This window comes from Delphinus delphis, chromosome X (assembly GCF_949987515.2).
Source record: "Delphinus delphis chromosome X, mDelDel1.2, whole genome shotgun sequence".
Lineage (NCBI taxonomy): Eukaryota > Metazoa > Chordata > Mammalia > Artiodactyla > Delphinidae > Delphinus > Delphinus delphis.
The window spans coordinates 80,824,288-80,848,066 of NC_082704.1; the positions used below are offsets into that span (position 1 = coordinate 80,824,288).

Below are 23,779 nucleotides of genomic sequence, written 5' to 3' on the forward strand. Positions count from 1 at the left end.
AAGAGCCATTTGATATAAACCTGCCAAATGTCCTGGCTCTTTGTTTAACTCACTGTGTAGTTTTTGGCCTCTTGCTCTTTCTGGATCTGTTTCCCTATCAGTAAAATGACCAACAGGTGATCAGTGGTTTCCTCATGGCTCTGCCACTTGTCTGAGGGCGTCAGGTATAATGTAGTTGTCTGTTCTCTGTCAAACAAAGGGCTACAAATGCTACACTTTGCTCTTTATTTTCAGGCTCAAGTCAGCTAGAGGCACACAACAAAGCAGAGGACAGGAGGCGGCCCAGCCCCAAGAGAGGTGCAGGTGTGGTGGGGATCCAAGGCAGCTTGTTTCTCAGGCATAGGTGGTGACATACTGGGGCCCCATGTTCCCAAAGTAGGAACGTTCCCACTCACTCATGAGCTCGAAGTGCACAGGACGACGACAGAAGTTGCAGGCAGCTATAGATACATCCTGGAGGGGCAGCCCCACCTCAGTCCAGGCTGCCAGCAGCTTCTCTGAAGGTAGTGAGGGGAGGGGAGGGAAATAATTGGTTAGAGTAGGTCTTAATCCCTGTGTCACATTACAGATGTGCCAAGATATTGATCCCCCCAACCCTTTGAGATGTCTCGGAACCAGAGGTATCCTCCTCAGTTTGCTCCACCGTGTGCTATGAATGTTAGCATATGTGTATGGGTGCTGTGATGTATAAAAGTTTGAGAAGCACTCATGTGACATAATTTGAAGCTATACTGACCTGGCCTGAACCAAGCCCTAAGTACAGGACATGCTGTGGCTCAAGAAGTGAATCCATCTAGTTGGAAACTCCTAGCCTGGTGAGGAAGGTGACACTGACACTACCCACACAGTGTCGTCAGTATTGTGACCTGGGAGCCTGGGGCAGGGGTTTTTCCTAGAGGGAGTGGGAGCCCAGAGGACAGAACCTGACCTTGCTGTCAGAAGTACCTCAGTTGTGTCTCTGTCCCTGGCTTTTTTTCATGCCTACTCCCTGTGTGATCTCATCTAGTTTTATGGCTTTAAATACCATCACATGCTGATGATTGTGAAATTTTCATCTCTAGCCCAAAGCTGTATCCTGAATTCTAGACTTGTGTATCCAATTGCCTTTCTATATCTCCACCTGGATATCTAGTAGGCATCTGTAACTTAACATGAGCACAACTGAGCTACTGATCTCCCTACTCTCCACCAAGTCTACCCTACTTTCAGCCTTACCCATCTCAGTTGATGGCAATTCCAGTTGCTCAGTACAAAAATGTTTGAGCCATCCTTTATTTTTCTCTTTCTTCCTACCATACATCCAGTCTATCAGCAAATACCATTGGCTCTACCTTCAAAATCTGACCACTTCTCATCACCTACAGTGCTATTTTCAGGTCTGAGCCACCATAATTTCTTAACCCGGAATATTACAGTAGCCCCCTAATGGATGTCCCTGCTCCCAGTCTTTCAGTCTATTCTCAACATAGAAGTCAGAGAAATTCTTTTAAAACCTGAATCAGATATGTTACTCCTCTGCTTAAATCCTTCAGAAGGCTCTCCATTTCAGAGTTAAAGCCATAACCCTTCCAGTGGCCTATAATACCCTACACAGTCTAGCCCACATTGCCCCTCCTCAGTTTTCTGTCTCTTTCCCTCTTGCTCACACCACTCCATCCACACTCATCTACTTACTGTTCTTCAAATACAGAAGGAATACTGCTGTGTTAGGATCTTCCTTGTCTTAGGCTGTTCTCTCTGCCTGGGATGCCCTTCTCTTAGATTTCTGCCCAGCTAACTCCTTCACCTCCTTCATATCTTTGCTCAAGTGTCACTTTGGTTGTCTCTACCCATAACACTCCATTTAATGCTACAACCCTCCTCCAAGCTAGCCCATGTATCCCCCCAACCAGCACGTTTTTTCTGCTCTATTTTTTTCCATAGTGCTTAGAACTACCATGCTATTTAATTTGCACTTACTTTTTAAAGTGTTTTTTGACTATCTCCTTCCACTAGAATGTAAGTTCCAGAAGAATAGGGAATTTGTGTCTGTTTTGTTTACTACTGGATCCCCAGCACCTAGAACAGTATCTAGCACACAGTAGGTACTCAATAAATATGTGTCGAAAAATGAATGAAAGGATGCCTGATTAAGTCTAGAAGATGAAAAGAAGTAAGCCAGAGTAAGGGGTGAGGGAGGGCATTCCAATCAGAAAGGAGCATCATTAGCAAAATCCCAGAGGTAAGAGGCTAGAGCAAAATGAGGGAACTATAAATCATTCAGTGTAGCTGGAGAAATAAAATGAATGTGGGCAAGAAGTGAGGGCATAGAGTTCACCATGTTGAAGGCACTGAATGCCATGCCAAGGAGCTTTGACTGTTCTCCAGGCCAGTTGTCTCCAATTTGGGGGCTTATACATCCTATTAGTACAAAAGTTGTAGTATGTACCTCCAATGTATGTATTTTTTATATACTATATACGTATATTATTGTCACTCTATATATTAGAGATCAATATCAGTCACACTTAATTTCCTATTTTTTAATATAAAAAGTAAACATAAAATTCTAATAAATCCCCTTACCCTATGGATCATCTTGCATACCTCACCTTGGAGACCACTGCTCTAGTCTAGACAATAGGGAAAAATGAAGAGGTTTAGGCAAGAGAGCTATATGGTCAGATTTTTAGAAAAATCCCTCTAGTGGTCAATATGGATAAGGGATTAGAAGGAAGCAAGAGAGAAGCAGGAAAATTAGGAAGAAATCACATTGACATGGCTTAAAGAAGTGGCAGTGGAGAAAAGACATTAGAGAGTGATTGTAGAGAACATTTGCAAGATTTCGTGATGGGTTGGCTATGACATTGAAGGACTGACTGGTGGAGTCATGGTGGATGCCTCATATTTCTTTCCTGCAAAAGCCCAGCATAAATGGACACTCAGAGAACTGAGAGTACTGAGAGGTCTATAATTGAAGCCTGGAGCAAGTGAGAGGACTGAGCAAAAGGTCCAGAAGTCTAGATCATTAGTTCACAGAGGTAGTATACAGATCTAGTGGTATGAGCATGGATGTAGAAACAGACTCTGCAGTTCAAATCTATTAGCTGTGTGACTTTGGACCAGTTATTATATATTTTTATGCCTCAATTTCTACATGTATAAAATGGAAATACTAATAATACCATCTGTACCCCATGAGGATTAGATGAGTTTATACATGTAAAGTGTTTAGAACAGTTCTTGGCACGTGGTAAATACTTAATAAATGTTGGCTAGCATTATTTGATGTTTTTAAATGAATGAATGAATGGCACCTACCTGTCTTTTCTTCCCGGGACTCTCATTCTGCCTATGCTCCAGACAAACAGAATGACTGTTGCCCATGCCTGCCCTCTGTTTTCCTATCTCTAGGTCCATGCTCATGGAATTCCCTTATTCTGGAATGTCCTTACACCATACCACATGTACTTCAAGGTGCAGCAGGACTTCCTTACCAATAAAGCCTCTTTAATTTCACCCTTCCTATACCCTCTCTAGCCATAAATGAGTACTCTCCTTCCAGTTCCCAGAGTACTGGAACTCATCACACTGGACCAGTACGATCCATGTTTATGTCTGTCTCCTTTGCTATACCATCAACTGCCTATGTGTCTTTCACCCAACAGACCTAGAAAGAGAACCTGCTCTATGCCAGGCCCTGCACCCAACAGGAATCCAGTAAACTTTAGGTGAATTGACTAAACTGGCATCTTTCAGAGTGCCGAATCCTAACCACTAGACCACCAGAGAGCATCTAAACTGGCATCCTTCAGGATAAAACCCAAACTATTCAGCTCTACAAGCCTCTAAATCTTGTGTTGTCTTTGTAGGTTCATAGATAAACACTGCCCTCCACCCCTCCATTCTTACTACCCTACATTCCAGTAACAACTGCTTATTCTTGATAAGTCCCAGGCTACTTCTCACCCTCCTCCTTGCCTTTCTTCATGCTCTTCCTTCTGCTAGGAATACCCCTACTACACCCTCTTTCTTCTCTTGGCCCAATACCACACAGCTTTGTAAGACTCAGCTCAGGTGTCACCTCCACTAGGAAGCCTGTCTTGAATCCCACAGGTTGGGTCAGGCCCCTCCTCTCTGCTCCCACAACTCCCCCATACATTGTCTTTGTTGAATTTTGATCAGCCCTTGAAGTCATTGTTTGGGTCTGCTATGATCTCCTCAACCAAACTGAAGCCCTATGAGTATAAGGACTGTTTCTCATTAATTTATGACCCTAGTATAGGGTCTGGCACATAATAGATGTTCCAGGAATATATTTTTAAACTGAATGGCATCCATTCTCAACTTCTTCACATACTGGGGCTGAAGGGAAGGAGAGTACTGTAGGCACCCATGTTGAGGACTTACCCACAAAGTCTTCCATCATCTGAGGGCTGTGGTGGGGGGAGGGTGCCAAGCGCAGCAGCTCCTCACCCCGGGGGACAGTTGGGTAGTTGATGGCTTGCACATAGATGCCATGCTTGGAGAGCAGGAGATCACAGATCCTGCTGTTCAGTGCTGCATCACCCACCTGGGCTCAGGAGAAAAGTCTGTCAGTATCTGCTACCCTGGGACCACTATCACTAGCTCCATTAAGTAGGTGGAGGGAACCAGATCAAGGAACACCACTGAATTTGGGGACATATTTTTTCATAAAAGGCTTAGTCAGTGGCAGGTCTAGAATTTCTATCAAGGAGTTGCTCAGAGGCAGCAAGCAAATTTGAGATACATGTACCTCAATGTTCATAGCAGCACATACACACACACAGTGGAATATTACTCAGCCATAAAAGAGTGAAATATTGCCATTTGTAGCAACATGTATGGACCTGGAGAATATTATACTAAATGAAGTAAGACAGAGAAAGACAAATATTATATGATATCACTTATATGTGGAGACTAAAAGATAATACAAATGAATCTATAAAGAAAACAGACTCACAGAAAACAAACTTATGGATGCCTAAGGGGAAAGGGAGGAGGGGAGGGATAAATTAGGAGTATGGGATTAACAGATACAAACTACTATACATAAAATACATAAGCAACAAGGATTTACTACATAACACAGGGAACTATAGTCACAGGGAACTATTAAATATATAACACAGGGAACTATTACTATCTTGTAATAACCTATAATGGAAAATAATCTGAAAAAAATATATATATAACTGAATCACTTTGCTGTACACCTGAAACTAACACAATATTGTAAGTCAACTATACTGCAATTAAAAAAAAAATGAAAGGAGGTGAAGGTGGCACTAGGGACCTTGTCTTGAAGTTGTTGGCAGAGCAAGCATACTTAGCTAGTATGTTAATTTGGGGTGCTTCTGAGTAGGAAGATAAACCCCCCCAAGCCACCTCTGGGGTGCTGCCACTGGGTTAATTAAAGAAAGATATTTACAAAAGCAGTCTTTCAAGGGAACATTGGGTTGGCCCAAGAACAGTGACCATTCTCATCAATAAAGGTCACAAAAAATTGTCCTTACCATACCCCAGCTTACCGACACACACAAATAGATGTCATTTAAGAGTTTAAGAAAGAATTAGCAGTTCATTTTTTTAACATCTTTATTGGAGTATAATTGCTTTGCACTGGTGTGTTAGTTTCTGCCGTATAACAAAGTGAATCCGCTATACATATACATACATACATGTATACATACATATACATATGTCCCCATATCTCCTCCCTCTTGCATCTCCCTCCCACCCTCCCTATCCCACCCCTCTAGGTGAACACAAAGCACCGAGCTGATCTCCCTGTGCTATGCAGCTGCTTCCCACTAGCTATCTATTTTATATTTGGTAATGTATATATGTCTATACTACTCTCACTTCATCCCAGCTTACCCTACCCCCTCCCTATGTCCTCAAGTGCATTCTCAAAGTCTGCGTCTTTATTCCTGTCCTGCCCCTAGGTTCTTCAGAACCTTTTTTTTTTTTTAACATTCCGTATATATGTGTTAGCATATGGTATTTGTTTTTCTCTTTCTGACTTCACTCTATATGACAGTCGCTAGGTCCATCAAAAGAGTCATGTACCACAATGTTCATTGCAACTGTATTTACAATAGCCAGGACATGGAAGCAACCTAAGTGTACATCGACAGATGAATGGATAAAGAAAGTGTGGCACGTACATACAATAGCGGTTCTTGTTTTTTTTCGGTATGTGGGCCTCTCACTGCTGTGGCCTCTCCTGCCGCGGAGCACAGGCTCCGGACGCGCAGGCTCAACGGCATGGCTTATGGGCCCAGTTGCTCTGTGCCACGTGGGATCCTCCCGGACCGGGGCACGAGCCTGCGTCCCCTGCATCGTCAGGCGGACTCTCAACGACTGCGCCACCAGGGAAGCCCCAGAGGTTCATTTTTAAAGGCAGTAAACACAAACATAGTTGGGAATCCAAAGTAGCAGCTAGCCCCATGGATTTTGATTTTCTATTTTCTGACTTCAGTTCTCCGTTAAGAAATACATTTCACACCATGACCGTACTATACACACATACACATAAACGTGCATATACGCAACTGAAACAAATTTCTCATAAAACAATACCCTTACTATGTGTGATGTGCTCCAACATTTCCTATTCTATTTCTTCTATTTTTTAATGCTAATCATAACCCACTAAACTGACTTTGTGTCCCATTAATGGTCTTGATCCACAGTTTGAAAAAACTGAGGGTCAGGACAGTCTAATAAGCATGAGATAATAGCTAATGCAAAATAGGCATGAGATAATGCAAACAAAAAAAAAAGGACTGGCTAATCCAGAATGACTGATAATTTTTCAAAAAGGGCAACAAAACTGGCAATAAGGAGGATGATTAACAAGAAAGCAGAGTTGACAGGAACAGGTGTTGGTTTGCTGGGTGTGGGAAGGCTCCCAGAAGAGATAGGTAGAGAAGGAAATGGGCAGTGTGGGGCTCTCACCCGAATGGGGATGATGTGGCTGGGGCATGGGATGACAGGAAGGCCTCTGTCCATTAGTAGCTGACGCATGTGCTTGACATTGCGCTGGTGGGCCCGCCTCAGGGCTTGGCCCTCCTCTCCCTTGAGCAGCCGCACGGATTCCAGAGCCCCAGAGAGCACCATGGGAGGCAGTGAAGTGGTGAAGATGAAGCCAGCAGCATAGGAGCGCACCATGTCTACCAAGTCACGGGTGCTGGCGATATAGCCGCCCACACAGCCAAAGGCCTTGCCTGGAGACAAGGAGGAGAATGAGGAGGATATGCACAGACCCCATTATCAGTCCCCCAAGGAACAGGGTCATGCACCAGGTAACACAAGGCGGTATACCAAAAGCTGGAGCTCCAGACTCCCTTCACAGGCCTCTGTTCATCTCCCCTGTCCATGACAAGGCAGACAGAGCTGATAATTCTGCTGCTTTGAGATAGGACTTTCAAGGGCTGCCATATGCAATGACTAGATATGCAGGAGCTGGGTGGGACCATCAACTGGTTAGGCCCAAAAGTGGAGCTAAAATGAAGTTTGGGGCTGGGGTGGGGGAGGAGTTTAGAACCACAACTCTCCACTCACTGAGTTGAACTTGGCTATTTGGCCTGGCTCAGGGGTCTTCTCAGAAAACCCTCCCAGACTTTCTCAGCAACTCTGCAGTGGGGTGGGAGTGGGATGAGAGAATCCACGAGTTCCATAGCCTGGGGCTGTAAATTCTACCCGAATAGCTCCTGCAGTTGTGGGGAGGAGGAAGAAAAGGGTCTTCTAGGGGCTTCCTTTCTGGATTGTATATAAGGGCAACTCAAGGGACTCACTCACCAAGAGTTCCAGAGATGATGTCAATCTTGTGCATAATTCCATCACGCTCCCCAATCCCAGCACCCCGGGACCCATACAGTCCTACAGCATGAACCTCATCCACGAAGGTCAGAGCCCCATACTGGTGGGCCACATCACACAACTCCTCAAGGGGACAGATGGCACCTGAGCAAAGCCAACAAATAGAGGTAGATCATAACCCTTCCCCAGCTCCATCTCCAGCACGGAATTTGTGACCCATAACTACTTTAGGTTGGGAAAGGAGGTGGGTGTGCACTGTCAGTTGGGGCTATGCCAAACCTCTTTATATGTGTTGACTAATTTCACCCCACTCCCACCTAAGCTGTGTGTGTGTGTGTTTTCTCCAACCTGTGATTAAGACTTGCCTCTTTCTATTTTTACTTCATTCTGATAATATCTGTCATCTTGTTTATGCTATTTGCCAGCCTCTCTCTGCTTCTTTTTTTTTTTCTGTACAAGTCTGTGTATTTCCATCTAGGATTGGCACTAGCCTATATGATGTCTTTGTTTAAATAAATTGAAAAAAATAACCTTTTGCTCCAGGTTAATGTGGTCCTGATTTTAGATCCTGCTTGCCCCCTCAGCCAAGTACTGTTGGCAGCCCTGTCAATATTATTATTCTTCACTGGTCCTCCCTATTTCTGTCTTTCTGGCTTTTTGTCACTATCTCTCTTTTTGTGGCTATTTCCATCTTTGTTTCTCTATTTTTCTATCTCTGCTTCTGTTTTTCTCTCTCCTCTCCACTTCCTCCCTCTGTCTCTTTGTCAGTGTCTCTCTCACTCCCTCCCTCACGTTCCTCTCTCACTTCTCTCTTTCTTACTGTTTGTGTCCCTTTTTTATCTACCTTTCTGACTTCAGACTTTTTTTCTCTATATCTTTCTCTCTTTCTGAGTTTCTTTGTGCCTCTGTGTCTTTTCTGTGTCTCTGTGGGAATATATTTCTGTCTCATCTCTGTCAATGTTGTTACTTGAGGGCCCCCACCCACAGACTCAGTCTCAATATACTGAATGAAAGTGAATTAGAAGTAATCTGTATGTTCCTGTACATTTTCCATGCAGATTTACCATTTTTCCCTGTTATTCTAGACATCTTCTATGCTGATAGTCGTTTATAAGGTCTTCAAATGGCTGTGACTCTCATGTATAGACTTTGTGGCCACTCTACATATACAAAAACCCACACTTCTGCCATTCCCCATCGCTGGAAACTAATGGTACAGGGAGTTGGAATACAGAAGAAACTTCTTCTGGTGGGAACAGGGACTCCAGGCCTGGATAAAAGTATGTGAGCTGGGACAACAGGAGGGGAGAAAACCACAGGAGTTGGAGCCCAAGACAAAAAGGACAGTGTGATGGCTCAAGCATCATTTCAGTGGGAGGAATTCAGCCCTATGGTTGACAATTTAGGCAGGGTTTCCACCAAAAGAATCAGGAACCATTCATTTGCAAGTGTAAGGAAGTAGAATGGTTCCAACATGGCTTTCACTACAGAAGTAATGAATTAGAGGGAATTCCCTAGTGGTACAGTGATTAGGACTCTGTGCTCTCACTGCTGAGGGCCCAGGTTTGATCCCTGGTCGGGGAGCTAAGGTCCCACAAGCCATGCAGTGTGGCCAAAAAAAAAAAAAAAAAGAATGAATGAATTAGAGTAGTCTCAATGGTAGAAATATAATCATTGTTAGTTGTAGAACTGTGAAAGAGGGCATGACAATAAGTTCATTATATAAATTAACTTACTTAAATTCTCGCAGCTACTCTATTATTATCATCTCCATTTTTAAAGGTAAGGCAACTGAGACACAGAGCAATTAAGAAACTTGCCCAAGCTAGTAAGTTGTCATACTGGGACTTGAACATGGATAGTTTGGTTCAACAGCCTGTGCATCACCATTGCTTGATGTGATGGCACTTACATTGGCTAAATCAGAGAACACAGTGGACTCTCCTTTGTTTCACTTGGAAAAGTGACAAGTTGAAATGAAGTGAGGACCTCTTCCTTTTAATAAATCCAGAAGGTTATGCCTAAAACACATGACTTCTGCTTAAAAGGGACAACAATGGAATGATTTGAGCATTGTTTCAGTTGGGAAAAGAAAAGAGGTAGGATGATATTGGACCCTGAAAAATCTCCCAGGTAATGGTTTGTGAAATTTTCTGTTGCAGAAACCAGACACTGGGATGATTGATTTGCACTTCTAATGGAGGGAGTGTCATGTGAAGGAATTGGAATCGTACATCCTAGGGTGCAGCTACTCACTTTGGCACCAATTTACTGAGCCAACCAAGACAAATTGCATACTGTCTCCGCACTTTAGTTTCTTAACCTTTGAGATCAGTGTAATAGCTGCCTCCATCCTTTGGCAGTTACTGGTTGTGTGACCTAGGGCAAGTCACTTCACTTGTTTATGTCTCAATTTCCTCATATAAATAAACAGAAATAATGATAGCACCTACCTCATAGAATCACTGTGAAGATTAAGTGAATTAATACATGTAAAATACTAATAATTTTGCTTGGCACATAATAAGCACTATAAATGTTAGCTGTTATCATTATCATCATAGTTTTTGTGAGACCAATTTTAGTAAACATACACTCACACATATACATACCATCCATGGAGTGAACAGTCTCAAAGGCCACAATTTTGGGTGTCTCAGGGTTAGACTTCTTTAGAAGTTTCTTCAGGTGGTCAGGGTCATTGTGCCTGAAGACAAACTTCGCTGCTCCACTATTGCGGATACCTTGGATCATTGAAGCATGGTTGCCTGCATCTGAGTAAATCTCGCACCCTGAAGAACCAGATGCATAATGCTTAAGCTTCAGTCCCAGTATTCACACTTCAACCTCAGGATTGACCTGGCAGGGACAGAGAGCCAACCCTTTCCTCCCTTTAAAGACTCTGCTCTGCTTCTCCATCCTCTGGAAGCCTTTGTAACACCTCTTCCTCTCTTGGAAGGACTCCTCTGCCCTGAAATTCTGACCCCTACACTCTTCCCTCCAGGCATTTCTAACTCTGGTCTGGCCTTTGACTATCTTGGGGTGGAGGAAATTTGAATTTCCCAAGAAGCTCCAGAGTTTCCTGAGGACAGGACCTAGGTTCCTTCTCCTAGACACCAAGATTAAGCCTTAGAAAGGAGTTTATCCCAGGGAATATTTGCTGATTTGGACTGATGCTAGATTCTTCCTGATCTAGATGAAATCCCACCTCTTCCAGGTAGCATCCTTCTGCTTATAGTTACAGGGTAGACACTCATCAGACTTTCACAATTTGAATCATAAGCTCATGACAAGTCAGAGCTGGAAGGGCCATTGGTGACCATGGAATCTAATCCCTTTACTGTACAAGTGAGGAAGCTAAGGTCCAGAGAGGGGAAGACCTTTCTCTAGGACCTGAGGAATGCAGGGCTTTTTACTGGACAATGCTGGGAGAACAGGTAGAGATGGGAAATTGGTGGATGGAGTTGATCCCTGGGCCCCCAAAACTGCACTGACATCAAGGAACTGTGGCCTTTCATTAGAGTAAGGGATCACTTCTACCTGTGGAAATCAGGCATGACTACCTGGAGGACCTGCTGTGAAAGATAACTAGACTGGGAATTTCTAGGGAGCAGGAGCCACATCTTTTTATCTTTCTGTCTCTGGTACCCAGGTTAAGACTAAGTGTACTTTAGATGTTAAGCAAACCTTTCCTGAATGAATGAATGAATGAATGGATAAAAAACAAATTACTGATTTTCAAGTGAGTGAATGAATATATGAATTAATATATTACTGAATGAAAGAGTGAGAGGAGGGGTGTCAAAAGATGAGCCTGAAGAGAGAGGTAGAGGCCAGATTATTGAGGGCTTTAGAAGGCATTATAAAGAGTTTGGATTTGGTCCTAAGGGCAGTGGGGATCTATTAAAGGGTTTGGGGCAGGGGAGTAACAAAGATAGGTTTGCATTTTTAAAATGTGATCTGATTGTTGTGAAGAATATATTGTAGGAGGGCAAAGGTGAAATCAAGAAAATGATGTTGGTCTAGGTGAGGATGGTGGCAGAGGAAATGGAAAGAAGTTGAATTCTAATGGCTGAAGAGGGGGTTCACTGAAAACATTCCCAAAGATGTTGGCTTTAGCTGGGGTTATGTGTGATCTCGGAAAAAGTTTCTGAGAAGCAGTGGAGGTGTTTACAGTGTGCTGAAAAATAGACAGGAACTGAGGAAGTGGATAACAAGTGTGGAGACTTCTCTCAAGCAGTTTGGCTGTTATAGGGAGGAGAGAGAAGGGCAGTAGCTAGAGAGTGATGAGGGCAAGTGTTTTTTTTTTTTTTTGAGATGCAAAAGACTTCAACATTTTTAAAGAGAGGGAGAGGCTAAAGATACAGGAGGGAGAGAGAGAACTCATAGATCAAGGTTCCTGAAGAGGTAGAGGACACAGAGCACCAATGTAAGAATTAGTCAACAAGAAAAAGGGCACCTCTTCTACTGTGACAGGAGAGAAGGAGAGAGGAGAGGACATAGGGGAATGCTCATGAGTTTATAAGTAGTTTGAGGCAAGAAGTTGAGGACATTACTGCGTGGGGTCTTCTATTTTCCGTGTGGTAGGAGGTGAAGTCATTTGCTGTGGTTGAAGGTCAGGTGGAGGTGTAAGAAGGCTGAAGAGATCGGGGTTTGGCAAAGTTACCTTGGAGACTTGGAGAGCTGACTATGAAAACAGGATTGCCAGGCAGCATAGACATTGCCAGGACCTGGTAGACATTGGGGATCATGAATTTTTAGTGGCTCCCATCTGAGCAATTGTATAAGACCAGGATTGACATAAAGAAGGTGGAGAGGGCTTCCCTGGTGGCGCAGTGGTTGAGAGTCCGCCTGCTGATGCAGGGGACACGGGTTCGTGCCCCGGTCCGGGAGGATCCCACATGCCACGGAGCGGCTGGGCCCGTGAGCCATGGCTGCTGAGCTTGCGCGTCCGGAGCCTGTGCTCCGCAACGGGAGAGGCCACAGCAGTGAGAGGCCTGCGTACCGCAAAAAAAAAAAAAAAAAAAAAAAAAAAGAAGGTGGAGAGTTATATTCATCCAGAGTTGGGCTATGATGGAAGGATGACAGGCATATGAGTTGAAGACATTATTGGCTAGAGAATGGGGGAGTAGGAACATGGGATTCAGATGGGATCTAGTGTATAAGTGAAGGGATTGGCTTTAGGCAGAAGGAGAGATGCGCTTTCAATTTGTAAAAGGAAAGAATGAAAGAAGGGTACATGAACAGTCAGATGAATGTGTGGATTTGGTGGCTATAAGTTAAAGGAGCTCCTGTCTGGTGGCTTCTGTTTTCTTTGTGTTGTAAGATGTGAGGTTATTTGCTAAGAGTGAAGGAGGAGGTAGCTACAGGTTTTAGAAGGGGGAAGAAAGTTTGAAAAAGTTGATGTAGGGACATAAAAGGACTGTTTATAAGTGTTAAGAGTGCAGTTGAGTTGGGAAATGATAAATTTATGATGTTACCCTTCTGTGAGGTTGGGATATAGTCATCCAGTGTTGAGGAGATGCAAGGTGGGTAATAAGGAAGGGCAATGGGAGCAAGTGAACTCAGAAGACAGGGAAGGAGTGATGGAGGCAGTAAACCTGGATGCTGTAGTGCAGGATACCACCCCTGAACAAAGCTCAGGCACCAGGCTTACCTGGCAAGATCTTGGCCAAGGTGAAGAGAGTAGAGTCATTGGCCACAAAGCAGGAAGAGAATAGCAGGGCTGAGTCCTTCTGGTGCAGCTCAGCCAGCTCTTGCTCCAGCTCAACATGAAACCTGCTGGTGCCCGAGATGTTGCGGGTGCCACCAGCTCCAGCTCCGTGACGCTGCAGGGTCTCTCTGGCCAGGAGAAAACAGAAAGGGGACAAGGAGAAGAAATTCTTGTCAGATTCTGAGGAACTGGGTAGGTTTCTCTTCCTTGAAGGGGATCAGTATTGATTTAGTGACTCTATGAGCTGTGTCCTATATGACCAGGTAGAGGGCAGGCTGGGAACAATGGGGAGAAATGGACCTTCCTTCTCAGGCTGAAAGCACTCAGGGATGGAGGGAGAAGCCATGTTGAGCTTGATTAGCTTGGAAGACCTTCTAGAGGAGTTAGCACATCATCTCTGGCAATACTCATTCTGCAGCCAGAGTAAGAACTCATAGAGAGTGGGCCTTGCTTGGTTTCTCATCCTTTCCTTTGTAGCACTGGACACCAAAGAGTTTGGAAAACATAGCTTTTGACTTAGTTCATGTCTGAGGATTAGATTTGCTGGAAGACCTTGGACAAAAGGGGTGTTGGGTGGAAACAAGGTTTCCACTGTCAGCTCTGCCTTTTCCTTCCATGAGTGGCTTTGGCTCTTCTCTGGATGTCTCCCCACAGCTCATGGCTCAGACCCTACTACTCACTGTGTGGCTTGTAAGACCCGAGGGTGCCGGCTCATGCCCAGGTAGTCATTACTGCACCAGACAGACACATCCTTTGAAGCCACAGATGCCTCAAAGAAGTGTTCGGCAAAGGGGTATGCATCAGCCCAGCGGTTCACAGTTTTGAAAACACGATAGGTATGGTCCTGTTTCTTCTCCATGATCTTGTTCCTAAAAAACTGGTCATAACCAAAGACATGGTTTCCTGCAGGAGTAGAAATGGGGATGAGAAGAATTCATTTTAAATTACTTCCTGGCTAGTCCATATTTTATTCATGCTGTTGATTTGGTGTTCTCCAATTCTCTTTCCATTTATTCATTTATTTGATCAGTCATTAACTTACTGGGTCACATTAACTCTCTACTGTTTCATTCAAGCATCCCTTTGCTTACTCACTGACTCATTCACTTAGTAATTTATTTATACATTCACTCAGGCTTCCTACCCTTGGCATGGCCTCATCTCTTTTCCCAAGGTTAGTATGGCACCCTCCTTACTAGAATCACTACTTCTAGTTTCAGTGGAAGAATGTTGATGGGTCTAGTTTCTAGTCATAGCTCTGCCACTTCCTAGTTGTGTAATCTTGAGCAAGTCATGAATCCTCTTAGTTTTAATTTCCTCATCTGTAGAATGGGATTAATAATATCTTCCCTGCAGAATTGTGACCATCTGATGACAAACAGAATGTAATACACCCAAACTAGTGTCTGGCACATAGTAGTAGTATTATGATTATTGTAATATAGTAGTAGTAGTAGTAATAATAATAATTTTAAATAATATTATTATAACCAACATTTAATAAGTGCCTATTACATGTAATACCCTCTCTTAGGAACTTACAGATATTATTTCATTTATTCCTCATAACAACCCTATGTGGTAAGTTCTATTAGTATCTCCATTTTACAAGTGCGGAAACAGAGGCTTATGGAGGTTAGGTAACTTGACCAAGGTCATACAGCACATAAGTGGCCTACAAATAAGTGACCTAGAGTCTACTTCTTTAACCATTACCACTACAAAATGGAGCAACCCTACTTTTAGGATAAATTGAAACTCCAGAACTCTATCCATGAGACAGAAATCATGATTGTTGCAGATGGCAACTTATATGGTAGGGGGGTAAATTGGAAACATCTTTGCTGTGGGGATGTTTGGAAATATGTACCAAGTGTTTTTAAAATGCACATGCTGACATACCTAGGGGAATATTTGCAGCATGTTTAACAGAAAAATTGATATCCAGAATTTATTTTTTAGAAACTCTGAACAATTATTATGGAAAATTTTAACCCAATAGAAAAGTGGGCAAATAATATAAACAGACAATTCAATAAATGTAGAAAAAGATGCTTAATCGGGGAAAATCAAAAGGCAAAAACAAATTTTCACTCATCAAATTGATAAAGATTTTAAAATGTGATAATACTAAGTGCTGGAGAGCGTGTGAGAATATGGATTCTCTTTGATAACTGGTACACCACTTTGGAGGACTAATTGGCAATATTTATTAATATTGAAAATGTACACACCCTTACGTCCTGAGAATCGTCACCTCTTAGTGTCTATTCTAGAGGAACACTTACCTATATACATGAGGTACATTCAAGGATGTTTGTTGCACCTCTGTTTGTAATAGGAAAAATTGGAAGCAACCCAATAGAGGAATAACTAAATACTCTATAGTACAGCCACACTAAGTCTAAGATAATACTATATATTATCTTTGGATACATTTATATGTATGTAAAACCAACATACAATGTAGAGTGGAAGAATACACACAAAAAGTTGGAAACAATTACCTGAAATATAGGTGCTTGGTTAACTAAATGATGTTGCATTCATGCTACAGAACACATTCAACCATTAATAATTATTATGCAGCTCTATGTTTAGGGACATTGAATAATGCCCCTAACATATTGTTAAGTGAACAAAGCGTAATAACAAACTCCAGGTGGAATAAGATCACATTTCTAATAACAACATGTGTGTGGAGGGAAGTGTAGTTGTGTGTGTGTGTGTGTGTGTGTGTGTGTGTGTGTGTGTGTGTTTAGTCATAGGAAAATATCTGGAAAAAGTATGACAAAAAGCTAATGGTGGATGGTGGAACTCTGAGTGCTTTAAATTTCCCTCTTTATATTCTTTTTATATTGGGAAAATAAAACATTCTATTATGAAAAATGAATATAAACACATATAAGAGAGGGGAAAAAGGCTCTCTGCAAAGGATGAGAGTTTTTGAGGGAAACATGGAGAAGAAATAATAGGAATACACCTAATATTTAATGAAGCTTCATAACAAGTTAGAAGCACTTCCATAAGTGTAATTTTATTTCCTTCTCATAATAACTTGTTGAGTTATTAAAATCTCACTGGAGGGGAGTGACTTACTTTCTAAAGCATGCAGATACAGCAAGTGCCAGCATTAAAATTTAAACTCAGATTCCCTTTGGCTCTAAAGTGCTTTCTTGCCATTGCCTCTACTGTGTCAGAAGCCCTTTCAGCATTCCTTCCATATTCCTACCCCTTTTACTTCCTCCTCAGCAAACTCACCAGCCATGTTGTTCTGAATCAGGTGTGTGACCTTCTCTGAATTTTTCTCTGGCTCCTGGGGACTAAAGAATGGCTTCCTCAGGCTGGTTGAGGCCAGGGAGATGGGCAGGTCTGAGAAGGAGTATGGGATTCGTTGGCCATGAAAAAAAGGGGGGAAAAAGAAAGCATGTGCTATCTTCTTTAAACACAATACAACATATAAATATTCAAGTTTAGGAAGGAGGGAAGCCTTGTACAGAGAGAAGAAATATTCTGAAAAGTTAGCCCTTTCTCATCTCCCCAAGTGGAGACTTATATGTCAGGAAGCCATCCATAGGCTGAATTACACTTCTCTTCACTAGGACTTTCCCTTGGGTGAGACAACTGGAGCAGCAATGCTGAGTCTTTCACTTGGAAGGTAGATGCAGGACAGTGTACCTTACTCTTCTTTTCTGAAAGTCATTAAAATTCAATTTTGAAATTTTTACTCTTAATTATATCCCAAAAGGGTCTATGAAAGATGTTGACTGTATGGCCAACTCTCAAGTGTGGACAACTCTCAAGTGTGGCCTTCAGTGGTCTGCACCAATTGAGTTCACCTGGGCTCCATACCCTTCTAAAGAATGTAGCTGCTTCCAAAACTCACTCTTTTATGCAAATCCAGATTGTCATAGAGTGGTATTGCTTAAATGTGGGAGCCCAGCCTGTTGGAATCCATTTAGCCACTTGGGAGAGAGGAGGCAGAACTCTAGAGGGCTCATTTTAGACTAATAGCTAAAAGTTACAGAAGCATGTATGTGTGTTGGGGAGGGTGCATTTCAGTGCACAGTCTATACTATTTAGTAACATGGTTCCCCTGGAAAAGACTGGACTTCCATCATGAAATGTATACTAGCTGCCCTGAGCTGCCTAGCTCAGGACTGTAATAAAGTGAAATCAAGCATTAGGTGTAGAGGTTACATGAGGTGGAACTTAACTCCAACCTGTCTTGAAAGTCTTCACATCCTCCTGGACTTCTGGGGCTGCCTTCTGCACAATTTTACTCTTCCCATCCTGGAGTTCCAACAGCATGAAGGGACAGTGGCTCTTGGCCCAAGATGGAGAGTCTACGTAAAGTTAAGAGAGTAAGTGGCAGTGAGCTTCTAGCTGTAAGTTTAACAGTGGTCACTGAGAAGTACTATATCTCAAAGCTCTATCTCAGGCTATGGTAGAGACACAGAGATGGATGTATCTGGTCCCTAGGGGAGTTCCTGAGTTGTTGGGGATGGCACATACTGAAGACACATTATGAGCAGTGCTGGGATTGGAGGGAGGACATGGGCTAGAAGAGGAAAGGGACATGACCCAGAATTGGATTTGGACAGGCTGGAAGTCTAGGTAGGCTTCATAGAGGAGATGATGCCCAAGTTAAATGTTGCATGAGAAGTATGAGATACTCTAGTAAAGATAATGGGAGAGAGTCATTTGACAGGTGCAAAGACACAGAAACTTAAGAAAACAGAGTTAATCCAGACAACTTTAGTTTCAGCATGACTGGAGTATATAGAATGTGAGGGGAATGAGAGTGAAACTCCTTTTAGAGATACTGCCAGAAGTCAGAGGCCAGTGAACTCTTAGGCAAGCTCATTCTTCCTTGATACTTTTCACATGAACCCTTCCAATTATTAGGTAATGATGACCAATATGACTTGGAATCTTATCTCTAGGATCCAGACATTCTCCCCCATTTGCCAGCAGTGACTTCTTACCCCCTCCAGCCTTGGTTGCCTTAAGGTGGATTTGAGAACAGGTTGTTCCTTGGGTGGCCAGGATGGGACAGCGTCCAATACCAAACAGGAACTGGTGAGTCTTAATCATCTTGCCCAGGATGGCTGTGGGGCTCCGGATAAGCACTGGGCAACGCTGTAGCAACATGGCTGCTGCCACCCTCTTGAGCCCGAAGTTCTGCATAAGATGTGGAAGAGATGAGATTCCACCATGAAGATCTGGCTGAAAGCCAAGGGTCATTCTTGTGTTTGATCCTTTGCCTTTAGCTTCTCACCCAATGCTTGCCTCCCTCCCCAGAGATGCCTTTATTGTCATTTCAGGGTAAGAACTTTCCAAATATTAAAATGTACTAATAGGGCATCAGAGAGGAAGAAACAGGAAACTGATCATTAGACAAAAGAGGTGAAGAAAAGAGTTCCCACTGGAGGTCAGAAAGCCTGAATTCTGATTCAGACTCTGCCACTGACCTGCTCTGTGATGGTAAGGATCATTGAAGTCTGATTGTGTGTGGCAGGATGAGAGTTGACAACCCACCAACCCTTTGATCAACACTTAGGGCTAAGACTCTTTCTAAGAATATTGGCCTCAGCCAAATGAAGATTCAACCTGCTAATGCAGACAGATGCCATTGACAAGGGCTCATGAGGCTTCACTCAGAGTGTTTCCCGAGCAGACCCAGTCAGAGAGACAAGGAGCTTGAGGCCATAGGTACCAGCTTAAGTAGATTCAGGAAATAGGACAAAAGGGCACCATGTGCCACGAGACAGATATTTTACTGTCTTTGAATTTTCTCCTGGAGTTTTGAAAATCAGATAGAGATGTAGGTGAAAGCAAGACCCAAGGAATCTGGGAAACAAGTCTATAGGTGAATGAAAGAGGCAGAGACTAAGACAGAAGAGAGAATCGGGGTGGGGAGAATATAAGAAAAAAATACACATAGTAGGCATTCAATAAATATTTGTTGAATTGGGGAGTAAATTAATGAATGAGCAGGGACTCAAATGGAGGAAAGAGAAGAGAGGAAGGGTCATAAAGAAAGAAAAATTAGGAAAGATAAAAGGAGGAAAGTAAGAGAACAAAGGTGCAATGGTAGTAGTGGAGTTACAACAGAAATAGCGGGAGAGAGATCAAAGCAAGAGGAAAGGGGACAGGTAGAGATAAGAACAGGGAGAAGAGGACTGATCCAGAAAAGCAGAGGACAAGAGGATTATGGGAAATATAGAAGGTAGGGAAATAGACTGAGATAAAAGAAAGAATGAAAGAGAGAAGATGAGAGAAGAGAGAGAGGGAGAGAGAAACAGAGCAGAGGTAGAGTTAGAGACAGATAGACAGAGGGACAAAAAAGGGATATGAGGCGAAATCAAGGAGCATGGCTGAATATACAAAGACTCAGAAAACTGAAAGCAGGAGAGGAGAGAATCCAGCAGAGGCAGAGAGTCAGTCAGGAACAAAGGTAAAGGAGAAATTCTGTCAGAGATTGTGTGGGTGGGGGAGAACAACAAAGAAGAGCTAGGGAAAGAGGATCTTGGCCCTCCCTACTGAGGGAGATTAGAGTGAGACTGAGTTAGAGCTAAGATCAAAGGATAGAGACAGAGAGATGGCTAAGGTGGGTTGGGGGTTGTGATGAGGGAGGGCTGAGACATATAAAGACAAAGAGAACTAGAGATAGCAAGAGGGAGAAATAGATTAAAAGAAAAAGGACAAACTAGAGATCCAGCATCAGAGGGTGAGACAAGATATGGGACAGGATAATGGGAGAGAGATGGAGGAATGTGGTAAGACTAAGGCCCTCCCACCACCAGGAGAGCTACTTAGTAGAACCTAACAGCACCTCTAGTATTTAAGGCTTTATGTTGTGAGGGAAAAGTGAACAGGAGGAACTCGTGGCCATGTCGTCATATGACAACCTCCTTCACCTCTTACAGAGCAATACTCCTCCCTTCTAGATCTCATAGAGCAAACACCCTCCTCCTAACTCACAAAGCAGCCTCTTCCCCTTGTTCCATCCCAGAGCATCCTCCTCCAACTCTCACAGGCTGTCATAAGAGCATACGTTGGTATGTGCGGTAGGGTGTGTGGGTCCTGAAATTGGGAAAGGCCAAGGGGTATTGAAAGGACTAATGAAACTCATGTTAAGACTTTAGGAAAGTGCCTAAAAGAAAATCTTAGCTTTTCTTATTTCAATTCCAGCTCCCCAACTCCTTGTTGGACGTTCTTGGAAAGTCACTTCCCCTCTTTGGGTCTCAGCTTTCATCAGCTGTCAAATGTAAGGTATTTATGTCTACCTCATATGGTAGGTAATGAATTGGATTTGATGCTTACCTTATATCTGGAGATATGAGTTTCCCTTCTCCTGCCTTCCTGCAAAGGCTAAACTGCTTGGAACTGAGCCTGCAGACCACAGATAAGGCTCCCAGAGTTTATCACGTTTAGGGTCTGACCACTCCCGAAGCTGAGACCAGGGTGTGGAAGAGAAGAGGAGTTCCTTTCTAGAATCATGTCTGTGCATCTGGCTGGGGCTGACCCTAGCTATTGGTGGTGAGGGGGGCGGATGGCCCAGGGAGAGGAGGCAAAGCAGATGGCCAGGTTCCAGGCTCCTGCAAATTCCTTTCCCCAACATTAACAACAATAATGACAACATTGGGGTATGTAATGTGAAGAAAAACCCCCAAGATTGGAAGCAAAGTCCAGTCCTGCCTTTGGATGATGGTGAATCCCACCCCCAGGTATAAAAACAGAAGTTCAGTACACACATCATCTCTAAGGGGCTTTCGGCCATGATATTCTCAGGGACCTGGGAAAATATAGGCTACTTCTTGGAATTTGTTGAATTATCAAGTTCTTTCAAGCTTCAGTTCCAGTTTCTCTGTTCTGGCACTCCTTTCCTGGAATTTGCCCTGCCTCACTCTGCCTGCCCATCTTGGGCTCTGTTTCCATTCTATCTTACTACCTATCATGAGACTGGAGAGAGTAAAATCAAATCAAAGGAGTATTTTAGGCAATTTAGGGTATTAAGAGCACAGCCTCTGGAGCCAGACTACTTGCATTTGAATCCTGGCTCTACCACTCACTAGCTCTGGGACATTAGAAAAGTCATGTCTCTGCTCTATGTCTTATATCTTTAAAATGTAGATAATAACAAGGACAATCTACTTCACAGGGATGTTGTGAAGATCCAGTAAGATAATCTATATAAAGTATATAGAAGAGTGCCTATCCTAGAGTAAATGCTGAAAAAGTGTTATCTGTTCTTTTTTATATTCTACATTTTCTATGTAGGGAAAGTGAAGGTATAGTCAAGGGAAGTAACATCATGAATACACCAGACCAGGTCTGGAAACTTGATTCTTGTCTCAATCCTGATTCTTGTCCTGATTCTGTTACAACTTACTATATGAACTTGGGCTCTGTATTTTCCCTCTCTGGGCCTCAGTTTCTCCAAAAACATTGGACTAGATAGCTCCATAGATTCCATCTGGTTCTACCAGTCAAACACTCACAGAGTTCTCACTGTGCCATACCCCTTTGTAAATGCTTCACATACATTGACTTATTTAATCTTCATGACAACCCTGTGAGTTATATACTAATATCAACTTTATTTCAAAGATGAGGAAACTGAGGGCCCAAAAGATTAAGTAACCTGTTCAGGTCACAGAGCTACTAAGTAGGAGAACCAGGATTTGAACCTAGTCAATCTGGTTCCAGAGCCTACTAACTTAACCACTATGGATCTATGATTCTAATATTACTACACATTATCCTGACTGAGAGCCTGACTCCAGGCATAAATCCACTCTCCTACACTAACAGGTCCCTTTCTGGGACACTTGATTTTGAGTTGTAACCAATGCCTTTACCACAGGAACAGATTTCTAACTGAAGCGGAATTTCAGGCACTGGTGAACATTCATTCATTCATACATTCATTCATTCCATTATTTAACAACTTATGCACCAATCTTTGCCGGGGTCTTCTTAAAACAATGCTTTTATCCAAGGAGGTAACTGTGAAATTTTGGACCAAGTGATAGAGCATTACTAGAAGATTTTCCCTACACCTTAAAATCCTCTCTCGTGTCAGCAGCCAATCTGCAGTCCCAGAGATCAGAGGGGCCAACCACAACTCTACCCCAGGAGAGAGCCAGAAACCACTCATTGCAGCGTTCCTCGATCTCTCTCTCCCCTTTGTGGCCTGCTTTGAAAGAATCAGTTAAGTCTGGAGGGGATGTGGTCACTTCTCTTCAGGAGTTGGAAGCATCAGGATTTACTTCCCTTCCTAGCACCCTCTCCCCATCATGGAAGAATCATAAAGAATTTTAGATTCCTGGAATCAGAATCAGAAATTCTTAGAAACAAAAATTTAGAAGACCATGAAATAAAACTTAGAAGAGGTTGTGGAAATCATAGGCCAAGCCCTTTTTTTCAAAGGATGAATGATTTGCCTCACAGTGAATTAGGGTGAGAAAACAAATCAATTGACTTTCAGCATAGGGCCCCATTCTTCTCCCACCATCTCCCCTTATTTCTGCTAATTATTCAACTCTCAATTCCCTCAAATCTCTCCCTTCCCAATTCATCATTCCCACCACCCCACATTCACTTTGTTTTCTCTCCCTACCTCTGGCCCTCTGGGGTCTGACCCATTGAGCTCTGCTGTCAGCCAAGGAGAGAGAAGGAGTCAAAGTGAGAGAGGAATGGAGAATTGCCAAAAAAAAAATACCAAGACCTCTTCTTGGGAGACAGAGAAGGAATGGAAGAGATAGACTGAGAGATACAGAGTAGAAGAAAGAGATGGAAAGGGAGAGAGAGATTTAGAGGAAAAGATACATATAGACCTCAGAAAAAGGAAAAATAAGAGAAAGCTAGAGTGTCAGAGAATGATGAAGTAAAGTGAGTGATCTTGAAAACTAACAGAGGAGAGGAAATGAGGAAAAAAGACAAAGGAAAGCTGAAAACTGGGAAAGACAGGAAGAGACATAGGAGGCCAAAAGAAAATGACAGAGTGACAGATTCTAAGGAACAGACAAAGTCAGATCTAGTCAGGCCAGAGAGTCAGCATATACAGCCTTGAGGTGGGCAAGCAGACCAAGAGAGAGGGCACCAGGCTGAAAGCAACACTTACCTGTTGCCCTGCACTGAGGACGAACGAACGACGGGTTGGGTGCTGTGGGTCAGGACCTGGTTTTATCCCTTCTCCCTTGGCTCAACTCCACCCACCCCGCCTTC

The 23,779-nt window shown here is 43.0% G+C and overlaps 1 protein-coding gene across 2 annotated transcripts; it reads right to left on the reverse strand.

Moving 5' to 3' along the window:
• Window positions 1–191: 191 nt before the first annotated feature.
• ALAS2 (5'-aminolevulinate synthase 2) lies at window positions 192–23,750 on the reverse strand. Of its 2 annotated transcripts, XM_060001750.1 has the most exons (11): window positions 23,676–23,750; window positions 18,532–18,727; window positions 17,767–17,889; window positions 16,805–16,915; window positions 14,224–14,446; window positions 13,487–13,671; window positions 10,443–10,622; window positions 7,810–7,974; window positions 6,967–7,235; window positions 4,390–4,552; window positions 192–497 (listed from the first exon to the last, which is right to left on the reverse strand). In XM_060001750.1, the coding sequence occupies exons 2-11, from the start codon at window positions 18,695–18,697 to the stop codon at window positions 334–336; spliced, it is 1,749 nt and encodes a 582-aa protein (XP_059857733.1). In that variant the 5' UTR covers window positions 18,698–18,727; window positions 23,676–23,750; the 3' UTR covers window positions 192–333. The 2 variants fall into 2 exon arrangements, with proteins under 2 accessions (XP_059857733.1, XP_059857734.1); XM_060001751.1 differs by lacking the exon at window positions 16,805–16,915.
• Window positions 23,751–23,779: the final 29 nt, after the last annotated feature.

Bases quoted from the DNA above. Each gene is read 5' to 3' on its own strand.
- ALAS2 (XM_060001750.1), bottom strand. From the start codon at position 18,697: ATGTTGCTACAGCGTTGCCCAGTGCTTATCCGGAGCCCCACAGCCATC. The intron at 13,672-14,223 runs GTGAGTAGTAGG...TCTCCTGGCCAG, and splicing joins CGGGTCTTACAAGCCACACA to AGAGACCCTGCAGCGTCACG. The intron at 4,553-6,966 runs GTGAGAGCCCCA...TCCTGAGCCCAG, and splicing joins GCCACATCATCCCCATTCGG to GTGGGTGATGCAGCACTGAA.